Source organism: Magnolia sinica, chromosome 12, assembly GCF_029962835.1.
Source record: "Magnolia sinica isolate HGM2019 chromosome 12, MsV1, whole genome shotgun sequence".
NCBI classification, from domain to species: domain Eukaryota; kingdom Viridiplantae; phylum Streptophyta; class Magnoliopsida; order Magnoliales; family Magnoliaceae; genus Magnolia; species Magnolia sinica.
Genome location: NC_080584.1, coordinates 46,639,355 through 46,659,759, shown reverse-complemented (window position 1 = coordinate 46,659,759; position 20,405 = coordinate 46,639,355). Strand labels below are relative to the sequence as shown.

Below are 20,405 nucleotides of genomic sequence, written 5' to 3'. Positions count from 1 at the left end.
TCTATGTAATTTGACATAGATCTAGTTATTTCAAATCAAGCCATTATTAATATATATATAAATTATATTTTAAAAAAAAAAAAAAATCCAAAAGGACATTATGCATGATTTGCAAAGGAGAGATACCAATCGAAGCAAATGGAACGAGGAGAATAAAAATTGATTGAGTGGATCATCCAAGCAATGCCTAAATATGGGACTACCCGGTGTTGTTAGATTTCCACAACTTTCCCAATTTGGAAACCACTTCTCTTTCCTTATTTAGCAGTGTCTCTAATTAGATGAGAATTAGGAATTTCCAAATATGAAAATTGCTGAAAAATTAAGCACCATGTGTTTCCTAATTTGATAATGTATTATTTCCTAATTTGCTTGTAATTAGGATGATCCCAACTATGGAAGTCTACTCATGCTTGAACACCCATGCCTTAAAAGGCGTGATGATGCAGGACATGAAATTAAATATGACATGCAAGAGTTCAAGCTTTAGATTATACCAATTTTAAACAATCACAAAAGTCCACATCCTACGTACAATCAAATATTCAAAAAGGGGAATCTATGGGGGTCCAAGCCTACACAAGTTTAGGGCCGGATCAAATAAAATTATAAACCAAACAAGCCCAAATGAGTGTAAGATTCATCCACTCTTGCAAAGGATTGTTCCCCGATTCAAGAAATTCACCATGTTTCAATTCAGGGGAATATCTAGGGTTTGCAAATTTGGGTATAATTGGGATTTGGGATTCTATAGGGTTAAGGACCTGGATTAAGGCTAAAGAGGAGGAAAATAGAGGAAAGACATAACCTGAGATGAGCCACGTGCGTGGACAGCAGTTGGCCCTGGGCGCACGTGCGTGACCACTCGTCCGCACATGTGTGGGGCTACAAAGTCGGAAAGTGACTCCTAGGCTAGGATCGGCCAGGGTAGGACTGCCTCCATGCCAAATTTCGTGTCGATCCGATGCACGGTTTGTACGTGGTGCTCCGCTGAAGTTTCAGCCCCTCTGGTGGGCCAGAATCTGAAAATCTGATGTATAAGAGAACTTGGGTACGAGAAAAGGGTGAATCCGAAGATGGGAGGGATGTAGAAGATGATGGATGTGGGGTGTAAATAAGTGGGGATGATTTGGGATGGTTGTGGCTTCGCACCACGGTAGTTAGCCCTTTGAGGAATGGAGGGTTTTGCACCCAATTCGATTTTTTAACCTAAAGAGAGAGAGAAGAAAAAAAACACAGAATTTTTATTCATAAACTTCATTGAAAAATACCTACATGGGGTTGTTTATTTATAAGAAAACCCCAAACTCCAAAAGACAATTTTACCATTGCGTCTTGTGCGCACACTAATACTTAAAGCTGAAGTAAATAAAATAATAATTAATCTACGCAATCAAAGCCGTTCAAAATGTTTCTAATCACAAGAATAGTCAAAATTCAAAATCCTAGATCATTTAGGGTAGTGGGCCACGATCATGAGATCCGATGGTAGAATCTATATGATAATCGGGTCCGCTCCAATACTCCATAGCATAGCCCTTAACTGTGAAGCCCTCCAAAGATGTCGTCATCGATCTAGATCGAAAGTGGGGCCATCCTTAAATATGTGCGTAGGGTGGGGGGCGTGCGCATGATGTCCACATCACAAGCCATCATTTACACCGTTAGATGGCATGGACGTCCCACGTCCAACAAACATGATTTGTGGGGTTGGAAAGGCCCATTGTGATACGGTTCAATGAATGTCGCTTCAAGCACACAATGGATCACAAGCAATCTTAGTCATGCATGTAGTGATTATTATGGTGATAATACGTTGGATATGCATGTATTAGTGCACATAAGCATGTGGCTTATTTTGTGATGATATCATGGTTATAAATATTGTGGTTGTGCACATGGACATGAACAACATCTAAGTATGCACATCGAGATCATATGATATGATGAGAAAATGGCTCAAATAGAATGATGATTTATGCATATGCATTGGCAAATAGAAATCGATGCATGCTCATGATATGTAGTTGCACTCATAAAGTATGAATACTTGTGATGAGCAGTGTTCGAAATATCGGTATCGCACAATGTATCGGCCCAGCCTTCACTTTGGCTTGATGACTTGTACATGAGCCCGAGTGGACCGCATTGGGTCCTTGAAGACCCCACATGCATGATCATGCATCTTCAAAGACCTTATACTAGGAAAATGCATGTGGGATGCTTAGTTGAGAAGTCTTGACCGTTGGATCGTGAGGACTCGACGATCGGACCATTGGATCATGTGGATCCTTCAATCAAATGGTTGGATCATTGTGACCCTTGATCAATTTGATCATGAGTGTTAGATTATCATATTTTGTGTTTTGTTGATTAGTCATAGCTTAGGATTAGCAAGTTTATGTTTTATGACATCATAGGACATTTTAGATATCAAGGTTTTGTTAAAAGAATTATTTCCTGAGAGCGTCCTTTTGTAAAAAGGACTTTTTTGAGATTATTCAAGGCTTGGATGTCCAGCCCTAGCCGCATTGCAAGCATATGAAATAAAAAATTTCTCTTTTCTTACTTTGTGATGAGGTAAAAACATCATGTGAATGGGTGGATTGATTTGTTGTGAAGCCAATGAGTGAATCCAAACTATTTTTCTCCTCATTTTCTTCCATCAAAGGTATCTCTCTTTTCCATTCTCTCTAGCTCTCTCTCTTATTCCTTCAACAAGGATAGACAATCCCCATTCCCATCTGGTTTTCTTTCTTCCAAACCCTATATTGGCGGCCTAACCCATCCCAAAACATCCTGTTTACACCCTCCCTCTGACCATACGGCTGTCCATATGGTCAGCATTCCCAATCCCTTTCGCCTTTTATTTTCCCTTTGAAACCTAACCCTAAATCCCCAAATCCCCAACCTTATTTCCCCAAATCTGAAAACGTAAACTTATTTCCCCAATTTCCTAACCCTTGAATTGCGCCAAATCTGCCCCTTGAACCCAAACTATGCCTACGCTAAGTGTGAGAGTTCCAATCTCTCATGGGACCTAACGTTTTCATGCTTACATGGTTCATGCTTGTGTGGGATTGTAATTTTAACATAAATCTGAATTTTATTGCCTCTTGGTAGTCTTTTAATCTTGGTAAGATAGCATGTTATCTTATTTGATTTACCTCAATTAATCTGTTAATAATCTCCGCATCCAAATAGTTAAATCGCACGCCATGCATCAACTTGAATATGTTTTAAGGGTGCACAATTCGAGTACTTGGTGCCAAGATTGCCAAAAAGATATGCCCTAGCATTAGGCACAAAGTTTCCCTAGATGAATTAATCATGGATTTTTTTTAAGGAATAGAATGTGTTTGTTCTCATGTAGATAATAATTATGTCCAAGTGAAATCCACTTTCCTAAATCCTTCATAATGACAATTGCTAGGATGAACTATACAAACTTGTCCCAAAAGGTAAAGCTAATTCTGACCATAGAAAGAGTGATCCAGGCCATCAAGGAGTCACCTCCACTAGAACCTAATGATGACAATGGCCCACCAACCATGAGAGTTGAACATCAAAGGTGGCAGAGAAGAACTAAAGTGGTTAAAGTATACATCTCTTGTATATAGATATGCTCCTAGATATAGGCAATGGAGACTTGGAACTTTTTAAAGAGGCAAGATATCATTCTCAGAGAGAGAGGTCTCTATTTATAGAGAAGATAGAGTGGCGGAGATGTCTTTAGGGGAAAGAAAATGGATGATCTAAGGGGGTAGTGAGTTGTTGGATGATTGCCAAGTGGCAAGCTAAGGGTTGTTGATTGCATGGTTGGAGAATAATTTCTAGGGAATTGAGGAGCAATTAGGCTTAGAAAAGGTTCAAGGAGGTTTCTAGAGGGTTGGGATTGAATGGTTGGGTTGGAGACACATGGGAGGATCCTATGGCTTGAGGAATGGATAGTTTTGGGATTTCACTAAACATGGTAGTGAAGAGGGTAGTTTCATAAAAAGATGGTAGCCCATGTCAACTAAGGCTTCTATGGGTTTTTTGGTAAAAATGGGGTCAAAGGGTAAAAGGAACTTGTTGCAAAGACAAGATGGTAATTTCATAAATCATTTCCTTCTGTCCTACATGCGCGCCTCTTGGTTTTTTGATCTGATGTTGGTTTGATCTAATGCTGGTGGTTGGATGTCAGAATTCGGTGATATAGCTTGTAGGAAAGCTAACTTGATGAGCTAACTAATGGAATTGGTTTGAAGTACGAATTCATAAGGGTTGGGGGGAGATACGGGGCATACAAGTTGGGTCAATTTCTAGTTCTACAAGTCAACTAATCTCCCACTCTAGTATTTCGACCATAGTTTGATGTCCGTAGATCAAATTGAGATGGGATAAGGCTCATTGCAAAGAGAAGTTGATGGGTTTTTAAATGGACTCGTAATTCAAAGGATTTTGACATCAAAAGGATTAGAAATTGAAGTAAAAACAAAGGCATTGAAAATGTTATGAAATTGGCCTTGAACGTGGAAAGGTTTACCATGTCCAAGGGGCCATTTTTAGTGGTTGTATCCTTCGAACATAGAAAAAAAAAAAAAAAAAGGTTCCACATCTAGGGTGCAAATTTTAAAAAATGAAGTGTGGAGTGTGGACCATTGTTGTCATGTCCGATCGCATATGCGCATATGCGACCCGATCGCATATGCACATATCCATATGCAAATCGCATATGCGCATATCCATATGCGATCATCGCACATATGCGGTCGCATATGTGGCATATGCGAAAATATGCGATCGCATACAGCATATGCGATCACATATTGGCCATGGCACATTGAATTTTTATTTTAATTTTTTTGCAAAAAAACAACATTTTGCGTATAAAAAGGCTTCTGAATCTCCTCCATTTGCAATATTCTCACTCTGAAACTCTCTTACTCTATTTTTGTTATACATTTCTTTATTACAAGTGGTCTTAATGTCTCTCTCTCTCTCTTGTATTTCCTACTTCCAAGTGATCTTCATCTCTCTCTCCTACATTCCCTCTCTCTTGGAAGTTGGAAGATCAAGATTCAAGCACTTTCAAGTCTCAAGGAAGATAGCTTGTTGATTTGCTACAATAATAAATAAACAGCTTGTTGATTATGTTGTTATTTCTTATTAACTATATTGTTAAATGCGGATGACTTGATGTTTAATTGATTTTATCTCTCACAAATGAATTTTAAATATGTAAAATTATCTATTAACTTAGAAAAGTTCTCATTAGTTTCTTATATTTTTTTGAATTTTTCCCATATATATATATATATATATATATATATATATATATATATATATATATATATATATATATATATATATATATATATATATATATATATATATATATATCGAAAAAAATTCATAAAAAAGAAAAAAAATGCGATCACATATGCAATTGTGCGATCGCATATGCGCATAGGCATATGCGATCGGACATGATCGCATATGCGATTCGACAACATTGATGTGGACCCAAACTTGAATTGGACTTGGGCCAACCCTTTTTAGATAACTTTGGGCTCAATATGGAGTTCAAGGTTTTAGGATGAGGTTTTGGCCCTTTTGGGTTACAGTTAGGCTTGCATTAGGATTGGACTTGGGCTTGGGCTTAGGCTTCAAGATGGATACTAGGGGAAATTCTGCAAGTTCTTCATCTTTAAACATAGGAGGACCCTCCTCCAAGGATGGACGGGTTAATTAGCCTAAACACTCTGTTGAGTGGGGTGCACACACAAAACCATCATCGGTCTTCATTACACATTATCGAACCATCCAAATCATCTCAATCCATTCTCCATCATATTCTCTCTCATTAGAATTGCTCTCAGGCTTCTTTAGATGACCACATTCTTATTCCTATCCTTCCCCATGTTCTAACAAATCCATCGCAACATCTTCATTTATCAACAATTATACCCATTAATGCAAAACCGAAAAAGGTCGATTGGCATTGGAGGGATCTAGAAAAAAAAAAAATTGAGTCCTACTTTCTAAGCAATGGCGACATCTTGGCAAAGAGATGCGCTTCGAAGGAAAATTGTTGCCTCCAAATATAGAGAATAAAAAACAAGGCAAGTATTCAAGGGAGGGAGCTATTGTGAACATCAGAAAATTGAATAAAAGGGTGGGGTGCATTTTTCTAAATGGTGTTTGTTTAAAGGTGGGGACGGTGAAAGAATGCAGTTTTGGTACGAAAGTCGAGTGGGTGATGCACTCCTGGTTGATAAATTCCCTCTTCTTCTTCTTCTTCTTCTTCTTCTTTTTTGAAAGGCAAATAAATAAACATTTGAAATATTCCCTCTTTTCGCTACTAGCTTCAAGAAACTCTACAATTAAAGATTCCTCAAAGCTTGTAAGGTTATGTTGTCGATTTATTTCCACAAGAACCTATGGGACTTTGAAATAGCCATGATGGTTGAGCTTCTCAATCTTCTCTTCACAGTTCTAACCAGTGTTCGAAATATCGGTATCGCACTATGTATCGCACCCTTGGGATACAGATACGTATCGGTTATCGCATGGGATATATCGTTTGTATCGCATAATTTATCGCACTTTTTGGGAAACATGGGGAAACATTGGAAAAATGGTTGAATTTTTTAATGAAACTTCAGGGATTGCTAAAAAAAGACCTTAATACACACTTTTAAATAATAACATCTCAGAAAAAAGGTGCACATAATAAGTTTCCTTTGTATAGGGTCCTAAGCTATGCGATGTTTAACTCAACTAATGCAAATATATTTAAATTGAATGCATGACATTTATAAATGTATCAAAGACATCTATAAAAACACAACCAATTCATTAAGATCATATCCTGAAATGATCTTTCAAAATTGTTGGACGGTGTAGATTTAAGACAAATATATCACCGTAAGTCCTCACCTGGATTTCATGCAAAAGCCTTGGCAAAAGTTCGTGTGTTGGGAACCTAGGTGGGCTCACTGTGATGTTTGTGAGAAATCCACTCCGTCCATACGTTTTATGAGCTCATTTTAGGACATTAAACCAAAAATGAGCCAGATTCAATACTCAACTGAGCTAAAAAATGGAGGATTGAACGTTCACGGTTGAAATATTCGTGGGGACATGAAAGTTTTGAATCTGGTTAGTATGTGTTTTCAGTTCATCCCAATAGGAATGATATTATGAACAGTATGGATGGCATGTAAACATCACTGTCAACCCAAGAAGGTTTTAACGGTAGAAATATCCCTACCCATCTTTTCCTTTAGTGCGGCCCACTTGAGTCTTGGATCCCGTTCACTTTTTGTTTGAAGTCATAAAATGAGCTAACAAAATGGATGGACGGAGTGGTTTCTCACAAACATCACAGTGGGCCTCACCTATGTTTCTTGCTGAAGGCTTTGGCAGGAAAGCCGCGTGGGAGTCTCACCTAATCCCTCCCGTGCGGACGAAAGCGGTTGGCTGGTGCGTTGACGTCACCAAGTTATGTGGGTCCCAACATTAGGCATGTGTTATATCCAAACCGTCCATCCATTTGGCGAACTAGTCATATGGCTTGAGCCGAAAAATAAGGTAGATCGAATTATCAAGTGGACCACACTTCAAAATGTAATAGGGGATTTAACGTCTACCATTGAAACCATTTTGGGGTCACAAAAGTTTTGGATCAATATGATTTATTTTTTATCCTCTTCATCCAGATATGTGTGACCTTATGAATAGATTGGATGGAAAATAAACATTATGGTGGGCCCTACAAACGTTTTAATGGTGAGAATCATTGTCCCACTACTATTTATGGTGTGGTCCACTTGAGCTTTGGATATGACTCATTTTTTGAGCTCATGATCTAAAATGATCTCTCCAAATAGATGAACGGGGTTGATATAATAAATACATTATTGTGTGGCCCATGTAGCGTTGATCTCCTTTCAACCATTGGTACAACTTGGGATGTCAGCGCTAGTCTTTGCACCACACGTAACCACACATTTCCCTCTTTTTTCTTTTTATTCCCTTCCATCATTCCTTAAGTCCCATAGGTTTGATCCTATAGAATCTGACCCATTTTCTCATCGAGCGAAGTGAGTAAACTCTGTGGGGTCCACCGTGATTTATATATTTTATCCACTCCTTTCATCCATTTTATCAAATAATTTTAGGGCTTGAGCCCAAAATTGAAGTATATCCAAATCTCAAATGGACCACACCGCACAAAACAGTACGAATTGAACGTATACCATTGAAAAATTCTTGAGGGCCACAGAAGTTTTGGATCAAGATTATATTTATTTTTTACAATCATCCATGTTTTTTTAATCTTATGAACAGGTTGGATGACAAATAAACATCACTGTGGGGCCTAGCAAGGTTTCAACGATGGAAATCATTATTCCCATTATTTCCCAGGGTATGGTCCACTTGAGCTTGGGATATGCTTCAATTTTGGGCTCAACCCCTTAAATGAGATGGAAAAAAGATTGGACGGCATGGATAAACCACATACATTCGCAGTGGCCCCACTGAGTTTTCTCAGTACAATAAAAGCATACCGGACTTGGTACGAAATCCAATTTCGACATAGGGCGGAAGCCATTTTCGAAGAAAGGGAGGGGTCCGGACCTTCCAGAACCCTAAAATCCCCGAATCCTTCTCAATCAAACCCAACTTTCAAAAAAATTTACAGATTTTTCGCCGGAATCTTCGTTGATGTATCTCCGATTACATAATCTTCATTTCCAGGTACCAAAATCCCTTTTTTCCTTTTTTTAAAAAAATCTTGATAATATCGAAGAAAATCCCGCAATATCGTATGATATATCATGCGATACAAATATTTTTTCTTTTTTTAAAACTTCCTGCTGGTTTCGTGTGGGTTTCGTGTCGCTGGCCAGCGATACCGATAATATTGGCCGATAGTATCGATATTGCGAACACTGGTTCTAACTTATCCATTACCATTGAAGATGGCAGGGTGTGGCTCCTTCCGTGAAAGGCCTATTGCCTTCAAAGATTTTCTTTAACTTGTTATGCCTAAGTTCCTTTTATAGACACCTTTGGGGACTTCTTGCACCCCTTTTGGGTGGAAACCTTTATGTGGACTATCGTTGCCAACAAAATTCTCACTACGGATGATCTTCAAAAAATACTCGAACCCTTAGCTCACATTAGCATATCTTTTATAGTCTATGTAATTGGACCCTCTACTGGCTTGGGAGCCTTAGAGTAAATAGTCTTGCATAGTTTAATTTGCATATTAGTTTAAGTAGGCAATTGCGTTTTAAAGTCGAAATTTTTATGTGGTCCTAACCACCACCCCCAACCCCCCGCGCGCGCAGACATAGTCATCATTCTATAGCTCCGCCAAGCTTCTGTGCATAGCCCATGGACCCACCATGTGAAATTTCAACACATGACTCAAGCTATTTTCATGACCTATATGTAGCGTTAAAGCAATGTTGCGCTACGTAGAGTAGATATTTAAAAGTGTCAAAATCATAGATATTATGCTACGATTTTTTAATTTGGGGAAAATTGAAGAACTTGGAGAAAATATGAAAACACTAGCAGATGTATCCACAACTCTTATGGGTATGAAGGCAAACACAGATGTCACAATTACACTGTACCCACAGATGGGAATATACTGATCCATTTCATAGAGGCTAAGCATAGGCAAATGCATGAAATGTACATGACTTGGTACCATTCTATCATGATCTACCATGGTAGTGTTGATACATGGAGCAGCAGTATTATGGTCGCCCTGGTGTAGGCTAAGGGTGGCAATGAGTTGGGTTCAGACTGAGTCGAGGTCAGCCCAAGCCTGACCTATTTACTATACAGCCCAAGCCCAACTCATATTACAATTTATATATGAAATGATGAATGTTATTATTATAGACCCGATGTGCGTTATACTATAACTAAATAATTAAAAGTATAAATCTCTAACTGTAACTAGAGATTTGCATTAACTTAATCAATAGTACGAATATAAAGCCATAATTTCAAGTCGCTAAAAATAGCAATCTGGATCGCAAATTACCCATAATCGGATCGCGCGATCTATAATGAAAATGTGGGTGTTTCGTGCTTTAGGTGACATTGGGTGTGTCATTTGTCCCAATGATTTGTCCCCATGGGCTTTCCTTTTATCCTTGATAAGATTACCTTGTATTCCCCTACCCGATATATGGCAAGATGCCCTTCCAACCACCTATAGACTGTGATTCCTGCTAGTTCAATCCCTGCACTCAAACCTTCTTTTCTTTTTCTTGATGAACAACTCATTTTTTTTTTAAAGGAAAAAAAACATGGAAAGACTACAATAATTATAATAAAAAACAGTCCTCATCAATGACCAAGAAGCTCCTTCATTAGCGAACAAATACACTGAAGAATTCACCTTACAGTTAATAGAAATGTGCATTAAAGAACCATCAGTCGACAATTGTCGACTAGATTTACAACGGCCCAAGGATACTGCATGAATAATCATTTGACAACCTCCAAAAGTAGTCTCTCCATCTCTCTCTCGCTAGTCTCCTCTTCTTTTTATGGTCCTCACCCTTGATGCATCTATTGTGGTTTGTCTTTGCTTTTTCTCCTACTTCTTTTGCTATTTTATATTATACTACTTAAATTCACACCTTAAAAAGTTGAAAAAACTCAACTGAACTTATCCAGATTTCTTCAAGATTTGAGAAAATTTTGAATTTGGACATAAGTCAAACAGGATGCTTGTTCATGACTCAGATGACTTGATAAGTTCAAAAAAAATTGAACAAAGAAAAGAAAAGAAAAAAAAAAGACTCGATGAACTCAACAAAAGTCAACTCACCAGGACTCACAATCAGTGATTTCGGTAGCACTCGTAGCATAGAATGCAGGTAGCATAGCTCCCTGGTAGGGTAAGCTACGGGGCAGGTAGCATTAAGCTACATGTAGCATAGCGTAGTGTGTAGCACAGGTAGCATAGGCTACACGTAGCGTAGCGTAGTGTGTAGCGCAGGTAGCGTATGCTACTGAAATCTCTTGTTTTTTTTAGTTTTTCTTCTATGCTAGTTCAACACCTATTTAAAAATGATGGTGACTCATCCCTATCACACGTGGCACTACATTAGATCAATCCAGACCATCCAAATTGTGGTTCATATCATGGATAGAGCACTTCAATTTGGACCATCCAAATTGTGGTCCATGTTGTGAACTTTTTTATGTTTCAATTTAAATAAATAAATTTTAAAAAAAGGAGGTGAAACTTAGAGATGTCTAAAAGCAAAGAAGCAGAGAGATTTTGCATGGAATTATGAGGTTGACAATCCAGATTCGCAGTCAAGAACTCACAGGAATCATGCATTTTATAAATTTTATCATATTTTTCTATTATTTTAATTAAAAAATATTAAGTATCATGTAGCTTACACTACATGTTATAGAGGGTCAAATGCTATGCCATTCACTATTTAAAACACTGCTCACAATATTTATTTGTTTTAAAATATTAAACAATTTAAGTCTAGGTGTTAAATGCCAAGTTACTCGGCTCAATTCAACAAATTTTCAATTCAAGTTGAGCTTTTCAAGTTTAAATGCCTTGATTCAGACAGAAATGTCAGAACACCAGGTTCTCTAATCTTTACTATTCCTTTCTTGTCAACCCATTGTATGATGGACTAGTGGATCGTCTATGCACCATAAATCCCTCATATTAGAAAACCATATTTGTATAGTATTTGGAGTTTGCGATGGTTGATCATAAAACATTGTTATATTGTCGCTTAATATACTCTATTGACAACTTATTTCAGGGTTCGGGTCTTCCAATCTTGGTGATTTTGAGTGCATTGTCCAGCCAAAGTGGGTCCCATATTAACTCTTTGGATCGGTGAACAGAGGGGCGACTTGCCCACTGGTATAAAATGAAAACCTGAATGGTACTATACAAACTGCCAACCCAACCATCATTTTTTTCCGAGAATTCAACCCAACCATCGTGTAACCCCCAAAATATGTAAATAAACTATGAATTCTGAATCAAAGCAAAACAATATCCCGTATCACTCTCTCAAAATTCTAGACAGACATGTTATTTTCAGTTCAAATAAACAATTATTGCCATCCACATGTCCTATTAAATCAAGACGAATTGTTGAAGAAATGTGAGTTTTAAATATCGAGCTTCGCAATTATCTCACTGCTTGTGTTTCCCACAAGAAGATGAAAAAGGAGAGAGATCACAGGTCGATTTTGATTGCACTAGTTACTGGTCACACAAACAAAAAACTTTCAGAATGAAGTGAGCTTTTCAGGTATTCCATAACAGTAATGATGACCATAACCACTACCACCGTTACCGTTATGATGCAGGCTGTAACAGCCGTTATGTGGGCCATTACATCCTTTTTTTTCTCTTTTTGATATATATATATATATATATATATATATATATATATATATATATGGGAAGCCGATTGCGTAGTGAGTAACTCACTATGCTTAGCGTACTGAGTAAACTCTTTGAGGTCCACCATGATTTATATACTTTATCCGCTCCATCCATCCATTTTAGCAGATAATTTTAGGGCTTGAGCTCAAAAATGAGCCATATCCAATGTTCAAATGGACCACACCACAGGAAACAGTTGAATTGAAGTTGAAAAATTCTTGAGGGCCACAGAAGTTTTGGATCAAGCTTATATTTTTGTTTTCCTTTCATCCATATTTGTATGATCTCGTGAACAGGTTGGATGACAAATAAACATCACTGCGGGGCCTAGAAAGGTTTCAACGGTGGAAATCATTATCCCACTGTTTCCAGTGGTATGATCCACTTGATCTTTGTATATGCTTCAATTTTGGGCTCAACCCCTTAAATTACATGGAAAAACGGATGGACGGCGTGTATAGACCACATACATTCAAGGTGGGCCCAACTGAGCGTACTGAGTAACTCAGTACGCAATCCGATTTCATATATGTGTGTGTGTGTGTGTGTGTTTTGGCCCCATTACGGGCCCTTTTTTCTGTAACAGCCCCGTAACGCACAACAGTTACCACCATTACCTTTATGTAACAGCCATTGGCATACCAACAATATATTAAAGAAATGAAGATAATTGTTGGCATTGAACAATGACTATATTCGAGATTAACGGTGCAGTATTTGTGTACTTAAAACAGATCATAAATGATGTAGCACTATTGAGATCAAAGGGATCAAGCCAAATACGCTAAATGTAGAAATGTTTCTAGAACTCTAGATTTCCACTAATCACGCATTTAGTAAAGTTTAGAACTAACCAGCAATTGCTTTAGATAAGAATTTTCTCCTGATCAGAAACATTTACTAAAAGAAATAACAGTTAGAAGAAAGTGGAAAGGTAAATGATGACATTAAGGGGAGACCGACAAAGTTGAAATTCCACAAGAAACAACCTAAACCTAGGAAGGCATTAAAAAATTGCTACATGCATGAAACTAAAACATGACTGCTAATGAGAATATCAGGCGCCTGGAGTCTTCAGCAATAATAAATGCTGTTAAAAACTCCAGAGACGCCTTTTCTAGTGGAACAGAAGCTGGAAACATGAACCAAAATAAAACATTGGCTGACGGGGGAAAACCCATATATTTGACTATAAAATAAAATGCCGCAAAGGAACTGATTTACAAAGAAGAAAGCAATAATTCTTCAACAAATTCATAAAAGGAAATAAAACAGTGAAGGAAATGAAACTTGACAGACAGCTCTTTAAATAAAGAACTTGGGAAAAAAATAATTCGAGAATGTAGCATAAAATGCCACAAAAATGCTAAATTAAGGGAAAAATTATGACATAAACAGGAAAACTGACCTAAACGAGGCCACGCACTAAAGGGGACACTCAATTCAGCTGAAATCAGTGCCAGGCCCCCCTAAATGAAGAGACCCTCTTGGAATCCTGCTTCGAGACAACATGAGTTTTTATGAGCGTTCTTAACTTTAAGAGTATTTAAGCGTCCCAATTTCACAAAGGAAAATGCTAGGAAGGAAATGACTTTGTACATCTATTGAAGCAACAAACTGCCGCTTATCTTCAAGTGCATAACTGGAAGAAAAACAAGCTAAGAACAATGCGTAATATGTTCCCATATGGCAATATCAAACCAAGCATTTCACTCATAAACAGGAAAAACGGTTTCGGAATACTAGCATTGTTGAAGAATTATAAGAGAAAACTTTACCTGCAAAATGTTCTAAAATAATAATCACATTCAAAATATATATATATATATAGAATGATAACCATATGTAGATTAAAAATGCAAATTATCATGACATGTACCTTTTGCAGGGTATTGTTGCTGAGCACCCACATTCTTCTTGGTAGTGGCCGGGCCAATCCGCATGGGTCTTGTAGAACAGAACATTCCATTCATTTCAGTCATAGCACGCATCTGTTCACCTTCATCCCCAAACCTTACAAACCCGTATCCCTTTGAACGTCCAGTAGTTCTATCAGTGACAACTTTTGCACCTTTAACTGTGGGATAGTGACTCCTGAATGTCTCTTGTAACATGTAATCTGTAACATCAGAAGCCAAATCTCCAACAAATATCGGGAAGTCGGCGCTATCATCCGGCCTCCTCTCTCCAACGCCAAAGGACGCCCAGTTAAGTCTGAAATTTTGCTCAACACTAGGCATCTGTGTCCCATTGTATGTCTGCAGAGTTCTTTCTGCAGCAGCACGGTTTACGAACTCAATAAAACCATAACCCTCGGATTGCGCAGTCTGCTTATTGCGGATGACCTTCACTGAAACAACCTATGAACAAAGGGAAAAAAACAATGGATTACCATGGCACGAGAAAACTTCATAACACAAATTAATACTACTGGATAGAGTTTGGTGAGCAATCAAAATTGGCTTACATCTGCTGAACCTTACAAAAAAGAATTCAAGAAAACCCACAAGCCAACAAAGAAAAATCAATATTTTTCTAATCAAAGTTAACAAACTAAAATTCGACATGGGAACTAAAACATTTCCAAGTTTTGACTCCTGATACATTTACATCTTCTCTCTGTCATAAACATTTCAGCTATACCATATTATATATGCATACATTATGTGTGTGTGCATATATATGATCTTGTCTCTGTCATAAGCATTTCAGCTATACCATATTATAAAAAGTGCTTGGGAACCTTCCCATGCACTGAGAATGAGAATCATACAATTAATTCCAACTTTTTTTTGTGTGTGAAGATCAAAAAAACTTTATTCAAACAGAAAAGGAGACGAGGTATCATCCCAATTACAAGGAAAAAGCACACCAAGAATCCCTTGCAACAGCCCCTTGATTCAACTCAAACACCTTATACGCATTTAGCCTATTCAATTACAAAGCGCTTGGTTTTTAAGATATGCAACATCATAAGGGCAGCTTAAAAGACTTCAAGCCGATCAGTTTGATTGGGAGTCTGTATAAAATTCTCGCAAAAACGCTAGCCACCAGGTTCCCAGCGTTGTTGGCTGGTGTCATCTCAAAAGGCCAAAGCGCATTCATTGTTGGAAGACAGATCTTGGATAGTGCTCTGATTGCCCATGGGTGCATCACTTCTCAGTATTAAGAGAAGGGGAAAGGCATAGTGTGTAAATTGGACATCACGAAGGTGTTCGACCATGTTATGATGCAAACCTGAAAGGGAAAGCAAATAAGTTGATAAGAAAATAAAGAGATTGTGTAAAAGATCCAACAATCCTCTAGCCGGATGCTAGAGATCACAAATACAAGATTGTGAGCAAGCTCAACAGTCCTCTAGTCTAGAACTAGAGATCACTTTCCCTCCCTTCAACAGCCACCGTAGAGAAAAGAATAAAATTTCATATTGATCAAGTTGTCTTATTCCATAGGACAGAAGTCCTATTTATAATCAACCTTACAATCAGTAATAAAAGATATGATATCTAAAAATCTATGAAATAGGAAAGCACCTAAGTAACAAAGCATTCTATAATTAAGAAAATGCTTAAAATAATAAGCTACTTACATAAGAAAATATTTAAAATTATTCCCTGCCTAAAACTAAAGAAATGAAAGAAATAGCAGATTTCCTAATCTAGAAATTTAACAAAAATGGAAAGTGAGGATGATTAAAAAAGGAAAGTGGTCCTTTTCTTGTACACACGTGCAGAGCGTGCACGTGTGGGATGCAGGACGATTGCATCAATTTCCCCCGACTTGAAAAAACTCGGCTCCGTTGAGTTAATGGCAATGTATTTGGTGCAAACCCGAAAGGGAAAGCAAATAAATCAATAAGAAAATAAATAGATTGTGGGAAAGATCCAACAATCCTCTAGCCGGATGCTAGATATCACAAATGCAAGATTGCGAGCAAGCTCAACAGTCCTCTAGTCTAGAACTAGAGATCACTTTCCCTCCCTTCAACAGCTACCATAGAGAATAAGAAAATTTCATAAAGAGAATATTAATCAGCTTGTCTTATTCCATAGGACATAGGTCCAATTTATAATCAATCTTACAATTTGTAATAAAAGATATAAAATATAAAAATCTATGAAATAGGAAAACACTCGAGTAACAAAAGCATTCTATAATTAAGAAAATACCTAAAATAAGAAGATACTTAGATAAGAAAATATTTAAGATTATTCCCTGCCTAAAAATAAAGATATGAAAGAAAGAGCAGAATTCCTAATTTAGAGAAAGAGCAGAATTCCTAATTTAGAGATTTGAGAAAAATGGAAAGTGATGATGGCTAAAAAGGAAGGTGGTCCTTTTCTTGTACACACGTGCGAAGCATGCTCGCATGAGATGCAGGCATTTTCTTCAAATCTTGATCAATCGGCACGTGTGGCCATTTGGTTGCATCAATTCCACCTGGCCTCGAAAACAACTCGTCCTCGAGTTTAAATTGGTAGTCATAATCTCCTAGGAAGATCCTCGTTTGTAGCGCGTCTTCTTCGGCTTTGCTGGTAGTTGATGGTGGAGACCTACACGCCTAACAGGTAGCTGGTGCATAATATGGTGTTGAAACACGAACCATTTTTTCTTTTTGTTTCTTGTTGGTCCTCCACGTTCTTGACGTCGATCGTGACCAGTTCGTCATAGTCCGCTTTTGATTTGCATACCTTGATCGATGTTGACATGGTACTATCGTGTTGACCTCTATGGATTTTACCACTATGATTGTAGCACTATCTATCTCTTTAACCATCAGATCGTCCATATATGCCAAACCTTCAATCTCCTTAATTGGATCATCCATCAGTTGATCTTTTGGTTTTACTTGAATTTTCTCCGATATGACCATTGATCCATCAACCAATCCAAAGGAAGATTCCTTTTGAGTTGCCACACTATCCATAACCACGTCATTCCTTGGAATGCTAGATAAAACATATTGAAGCCCATAAAGCTTTTCATGTTCAATCAAGGGCTCAAAGCAAGCTCGCACGAGCTCCTTGAGTTCCTTGAATTCATTTGCAATATCTTCCTTGGATGCTTTAATCTCCTTCTTGACCTCCTGCAAGTTCTCCTTCTGCATCTTTTCAATATTCGTAAGTGTTACTGATGTTTTTGCGAGATAGGAAGCTTTTGGATAACCAGCATGTGGGGAGGGGTGTTGAAAGGAATCACCATGAGGCACATATGAAAATGGGTATTACTCAAGATGATATGAATGGAGATCTTAATAATCAAAGTAACTCGGATAAGAATAGTGCAATGGATATGGAAAGGCATTGGAGTCCGAATAGGGATAATTGCACGACACATGAGAACATCTTCCTATCCATGACATCTTCTTTTTTCTTTTTCTTTTTCCAGTTTCCCAAGAGTAGAACTTGCTTTGATACCAATTTAACAAAAATGGAAAGTGATGATAGTTTAAAAAGGAAAGTGGTCCTTTTCTTGTACACACGTGCAAAGCGTGCACGTATGGGACGTAGGGCGACTGCATCAATTCCCCCCGGCTTGAAAAAACTCGGCTCCATCAAGTTAATGGCAATGTACCCATAGAGTTCTAGGTTAATGCGCCTGAAAACCTCTACTAAAATCCATCTGTTGTCGGACCTTGGTCGACCCTTCCATTTGACAAGAAACTTCTGATACTTCCCTTGGCATGTGGAAACTATCTGATCATCCAACACGTCCTCAATGATTTCTTCAAGCTGGCGCGGTACCTCAGGTATCTGGATAGCCTATTCTTTCGTGCTCTTGTTTGTATGATGTCCAAGATAAATTGTAAGGTCTTTCACATTAAAAATGGGGTTGATCTTCATTTCAAGTGGCAGCTTGATTAGGTATGCATTATCACCTAGCTTCTTCAAAATGTGGTAAGGACCTGCCTTTCTGGAGTGGAGCTTTGTATAAGAGCCTGCTGGAAACCGCTCAGGCTTAAGTCGCACCATGACTCCATCTCCTTCTTGGAATTGTGCAAAACATCGTCAAACATCTGCATATCCCTTGTAATTTTCATTACTAAGGGTGATCTTTTGCCTAACTTCTTCATGTATCTCCTTAACATGTTGTGCAAAAGATTCAGCATCCTAGCTCGATCGAGTCACACTAGGAAGTGGGACTAAATCGATAGGTTGTCGGGGTCGCATTCCGGTCGCAATTTCGAAAGGAGAGTCCCGTAGTGTGGTTCATAAAACTATTATAAGCGAACTTAGTTTGGGGTAACACAATGTCCCATGAGCTTATATGATCACCAACCAAACATTGAAGTAGATTCCCGAGGCTACGGTTTACGACTTCAGTCCACCCATCTGTTTACGGGTGATACACACTTGAGAATTTCAACTTAGTTCCCATCTTAGACCATAAGGTGCGTCAGAAGTAGCTCATAAACTTGACATCACAATCAGATACAATGGTTTTGGGAACACCATGTAGACGAACCACCTCTTTAAAGAAAACATTGGTGATGTGCATAGCATCCAATGTCTTCTTACAAGGGATGAAATGAGTCATCTTTGAAAACCTGTCAACTACAACATAAATAGAGTCATAACCACGTTGAGTCTTAGGCAATCCTAAGACGAAATCCATATTGATGTCTTCCCATGGAGCATTTGGCACGGGTAATGGCGTATAAACACTAGTATTCTGCTTGCTACCTTTACCAAGCTGACACACTCGACATTGACGAACAACGATCCCAACGTCTTTCTTTAAACCTGGCCAGTAAAAACGATCTTCAACCAAAGTTGTCGTTTTATCGATACCAAAGTGACCACCTAGGCCCGCTGAATGAAGCTCTCATATAACAAGCTCTCGCAAGGAACTCTTAGGAAGACCCAACCTCATGTTGAAGAATAAGTACCCATCGTGCAAGCTATACCATGGGTACTCGATCCTGCACCAGAAATGAGTGTTGAAAATACCTTTCCAAAATCATCATCTATGGCATAGTCCCGTTTAAGTTCTTCAAATCCAACAACGGAAACTGATAAGGTAGACAAAAGATGCGACTTTCGGCTAAGGGCGTCTGCTACCTTATTTTCAATACCGACGTGATGTTTGAGGTTGAAGGTGAACTCTTGAAGATAAGCACTCCACTTAGCATGCCTAGCACTCAACTTCTTCTGAGAATTCAAGTAACGTAATACCTCGTGTTCAGAATAGAGCACAAACTCTCGATGAATTAGGTAATGACGCCAATGCTTCAGAGCTTGTACAATAACAGAAAACTCCACATCGTAAGTAGAATACTTCTTTCATGCCGCATTGAGCTTCTCACTGAAAAAGGCCACCGGATGTTCTTCCTGGCTAAGAACACCTCCTATGCCTACGTGCGATGCGTCATAGGCAACTTCAAACACTTTTTCGAAATCAAGAAGTCTAAGAACTGGAGCCTCTGTCATTTTCCACTTGATTTCTTGAAATGCCTTTGTTGTTGTTTTAGTCCACTCAAATGGATTGGACTTCATACATTCAGTAATTGGCGCCATGATGGAACTAAAGTTCCAAATAAACCTTCGATAAAATGTCACAAGCCCATGAAAACTACGAACTTCATGAATGTTTACGGGAGTAGACCATTCACAAGCCCTTATCTTTTCTGAATTAGCCTTTACACCCTCTGCTAAAACGATGAACCCGAGAAAGACCACGCTAGAACTCATGAAGGTACGCTTCTTCAAATTGATGTAGAGTTTCTCATGGCACAGTACTCTCATCACTTGGCGAAGATGGCCTAGATGATCTTCTTGTGAACGGCTATAAATGAGGATGTCATCGAATATACGACGACAAACTTGCCAATGAATGGCCATAGAATTTGTGTCATCACCCGCATGAATGTGCTAGGTGCGTTCGTCAAGCCGAATGGCATAACTAGCCATTCATACAATCCATCCTTTGTCTTGAAAGCAGTTTTCCA

At 38.3% G+C, this 20,405-nt stretch overlaps 1 protein-coding gene across 4 annotated transcripts in view; it reads right to left on the bottom strand.

Moving 5' to 3' along the window:
- Nucleotides 1-20,405, bottom strand: part of LOC131221315 (polyadenylate-binding protein RBP45-like) — a 57,534-nt gene that overhangs the window by 16,386 nt on the left and 20,743 nt on the right. For all 4 annotated transcript variants that reach the window (XR_009159188.1, XM_058216526.1, XM_058216527.1 and 1 more), the window contains exon 2: nt 14,337-14,817. Coding sequence is in view for 3 of the 4 variants with exons in the window: in XM_058216526.1 (XP_058072509.1) it covers nt 14,337-14,817 (481 nt within the window). In the remaining variant the exon portion in view is untranslated. The remainder of the gene's footprint in view (nt 1-14,336; nt 14,818-20,405) is intronic.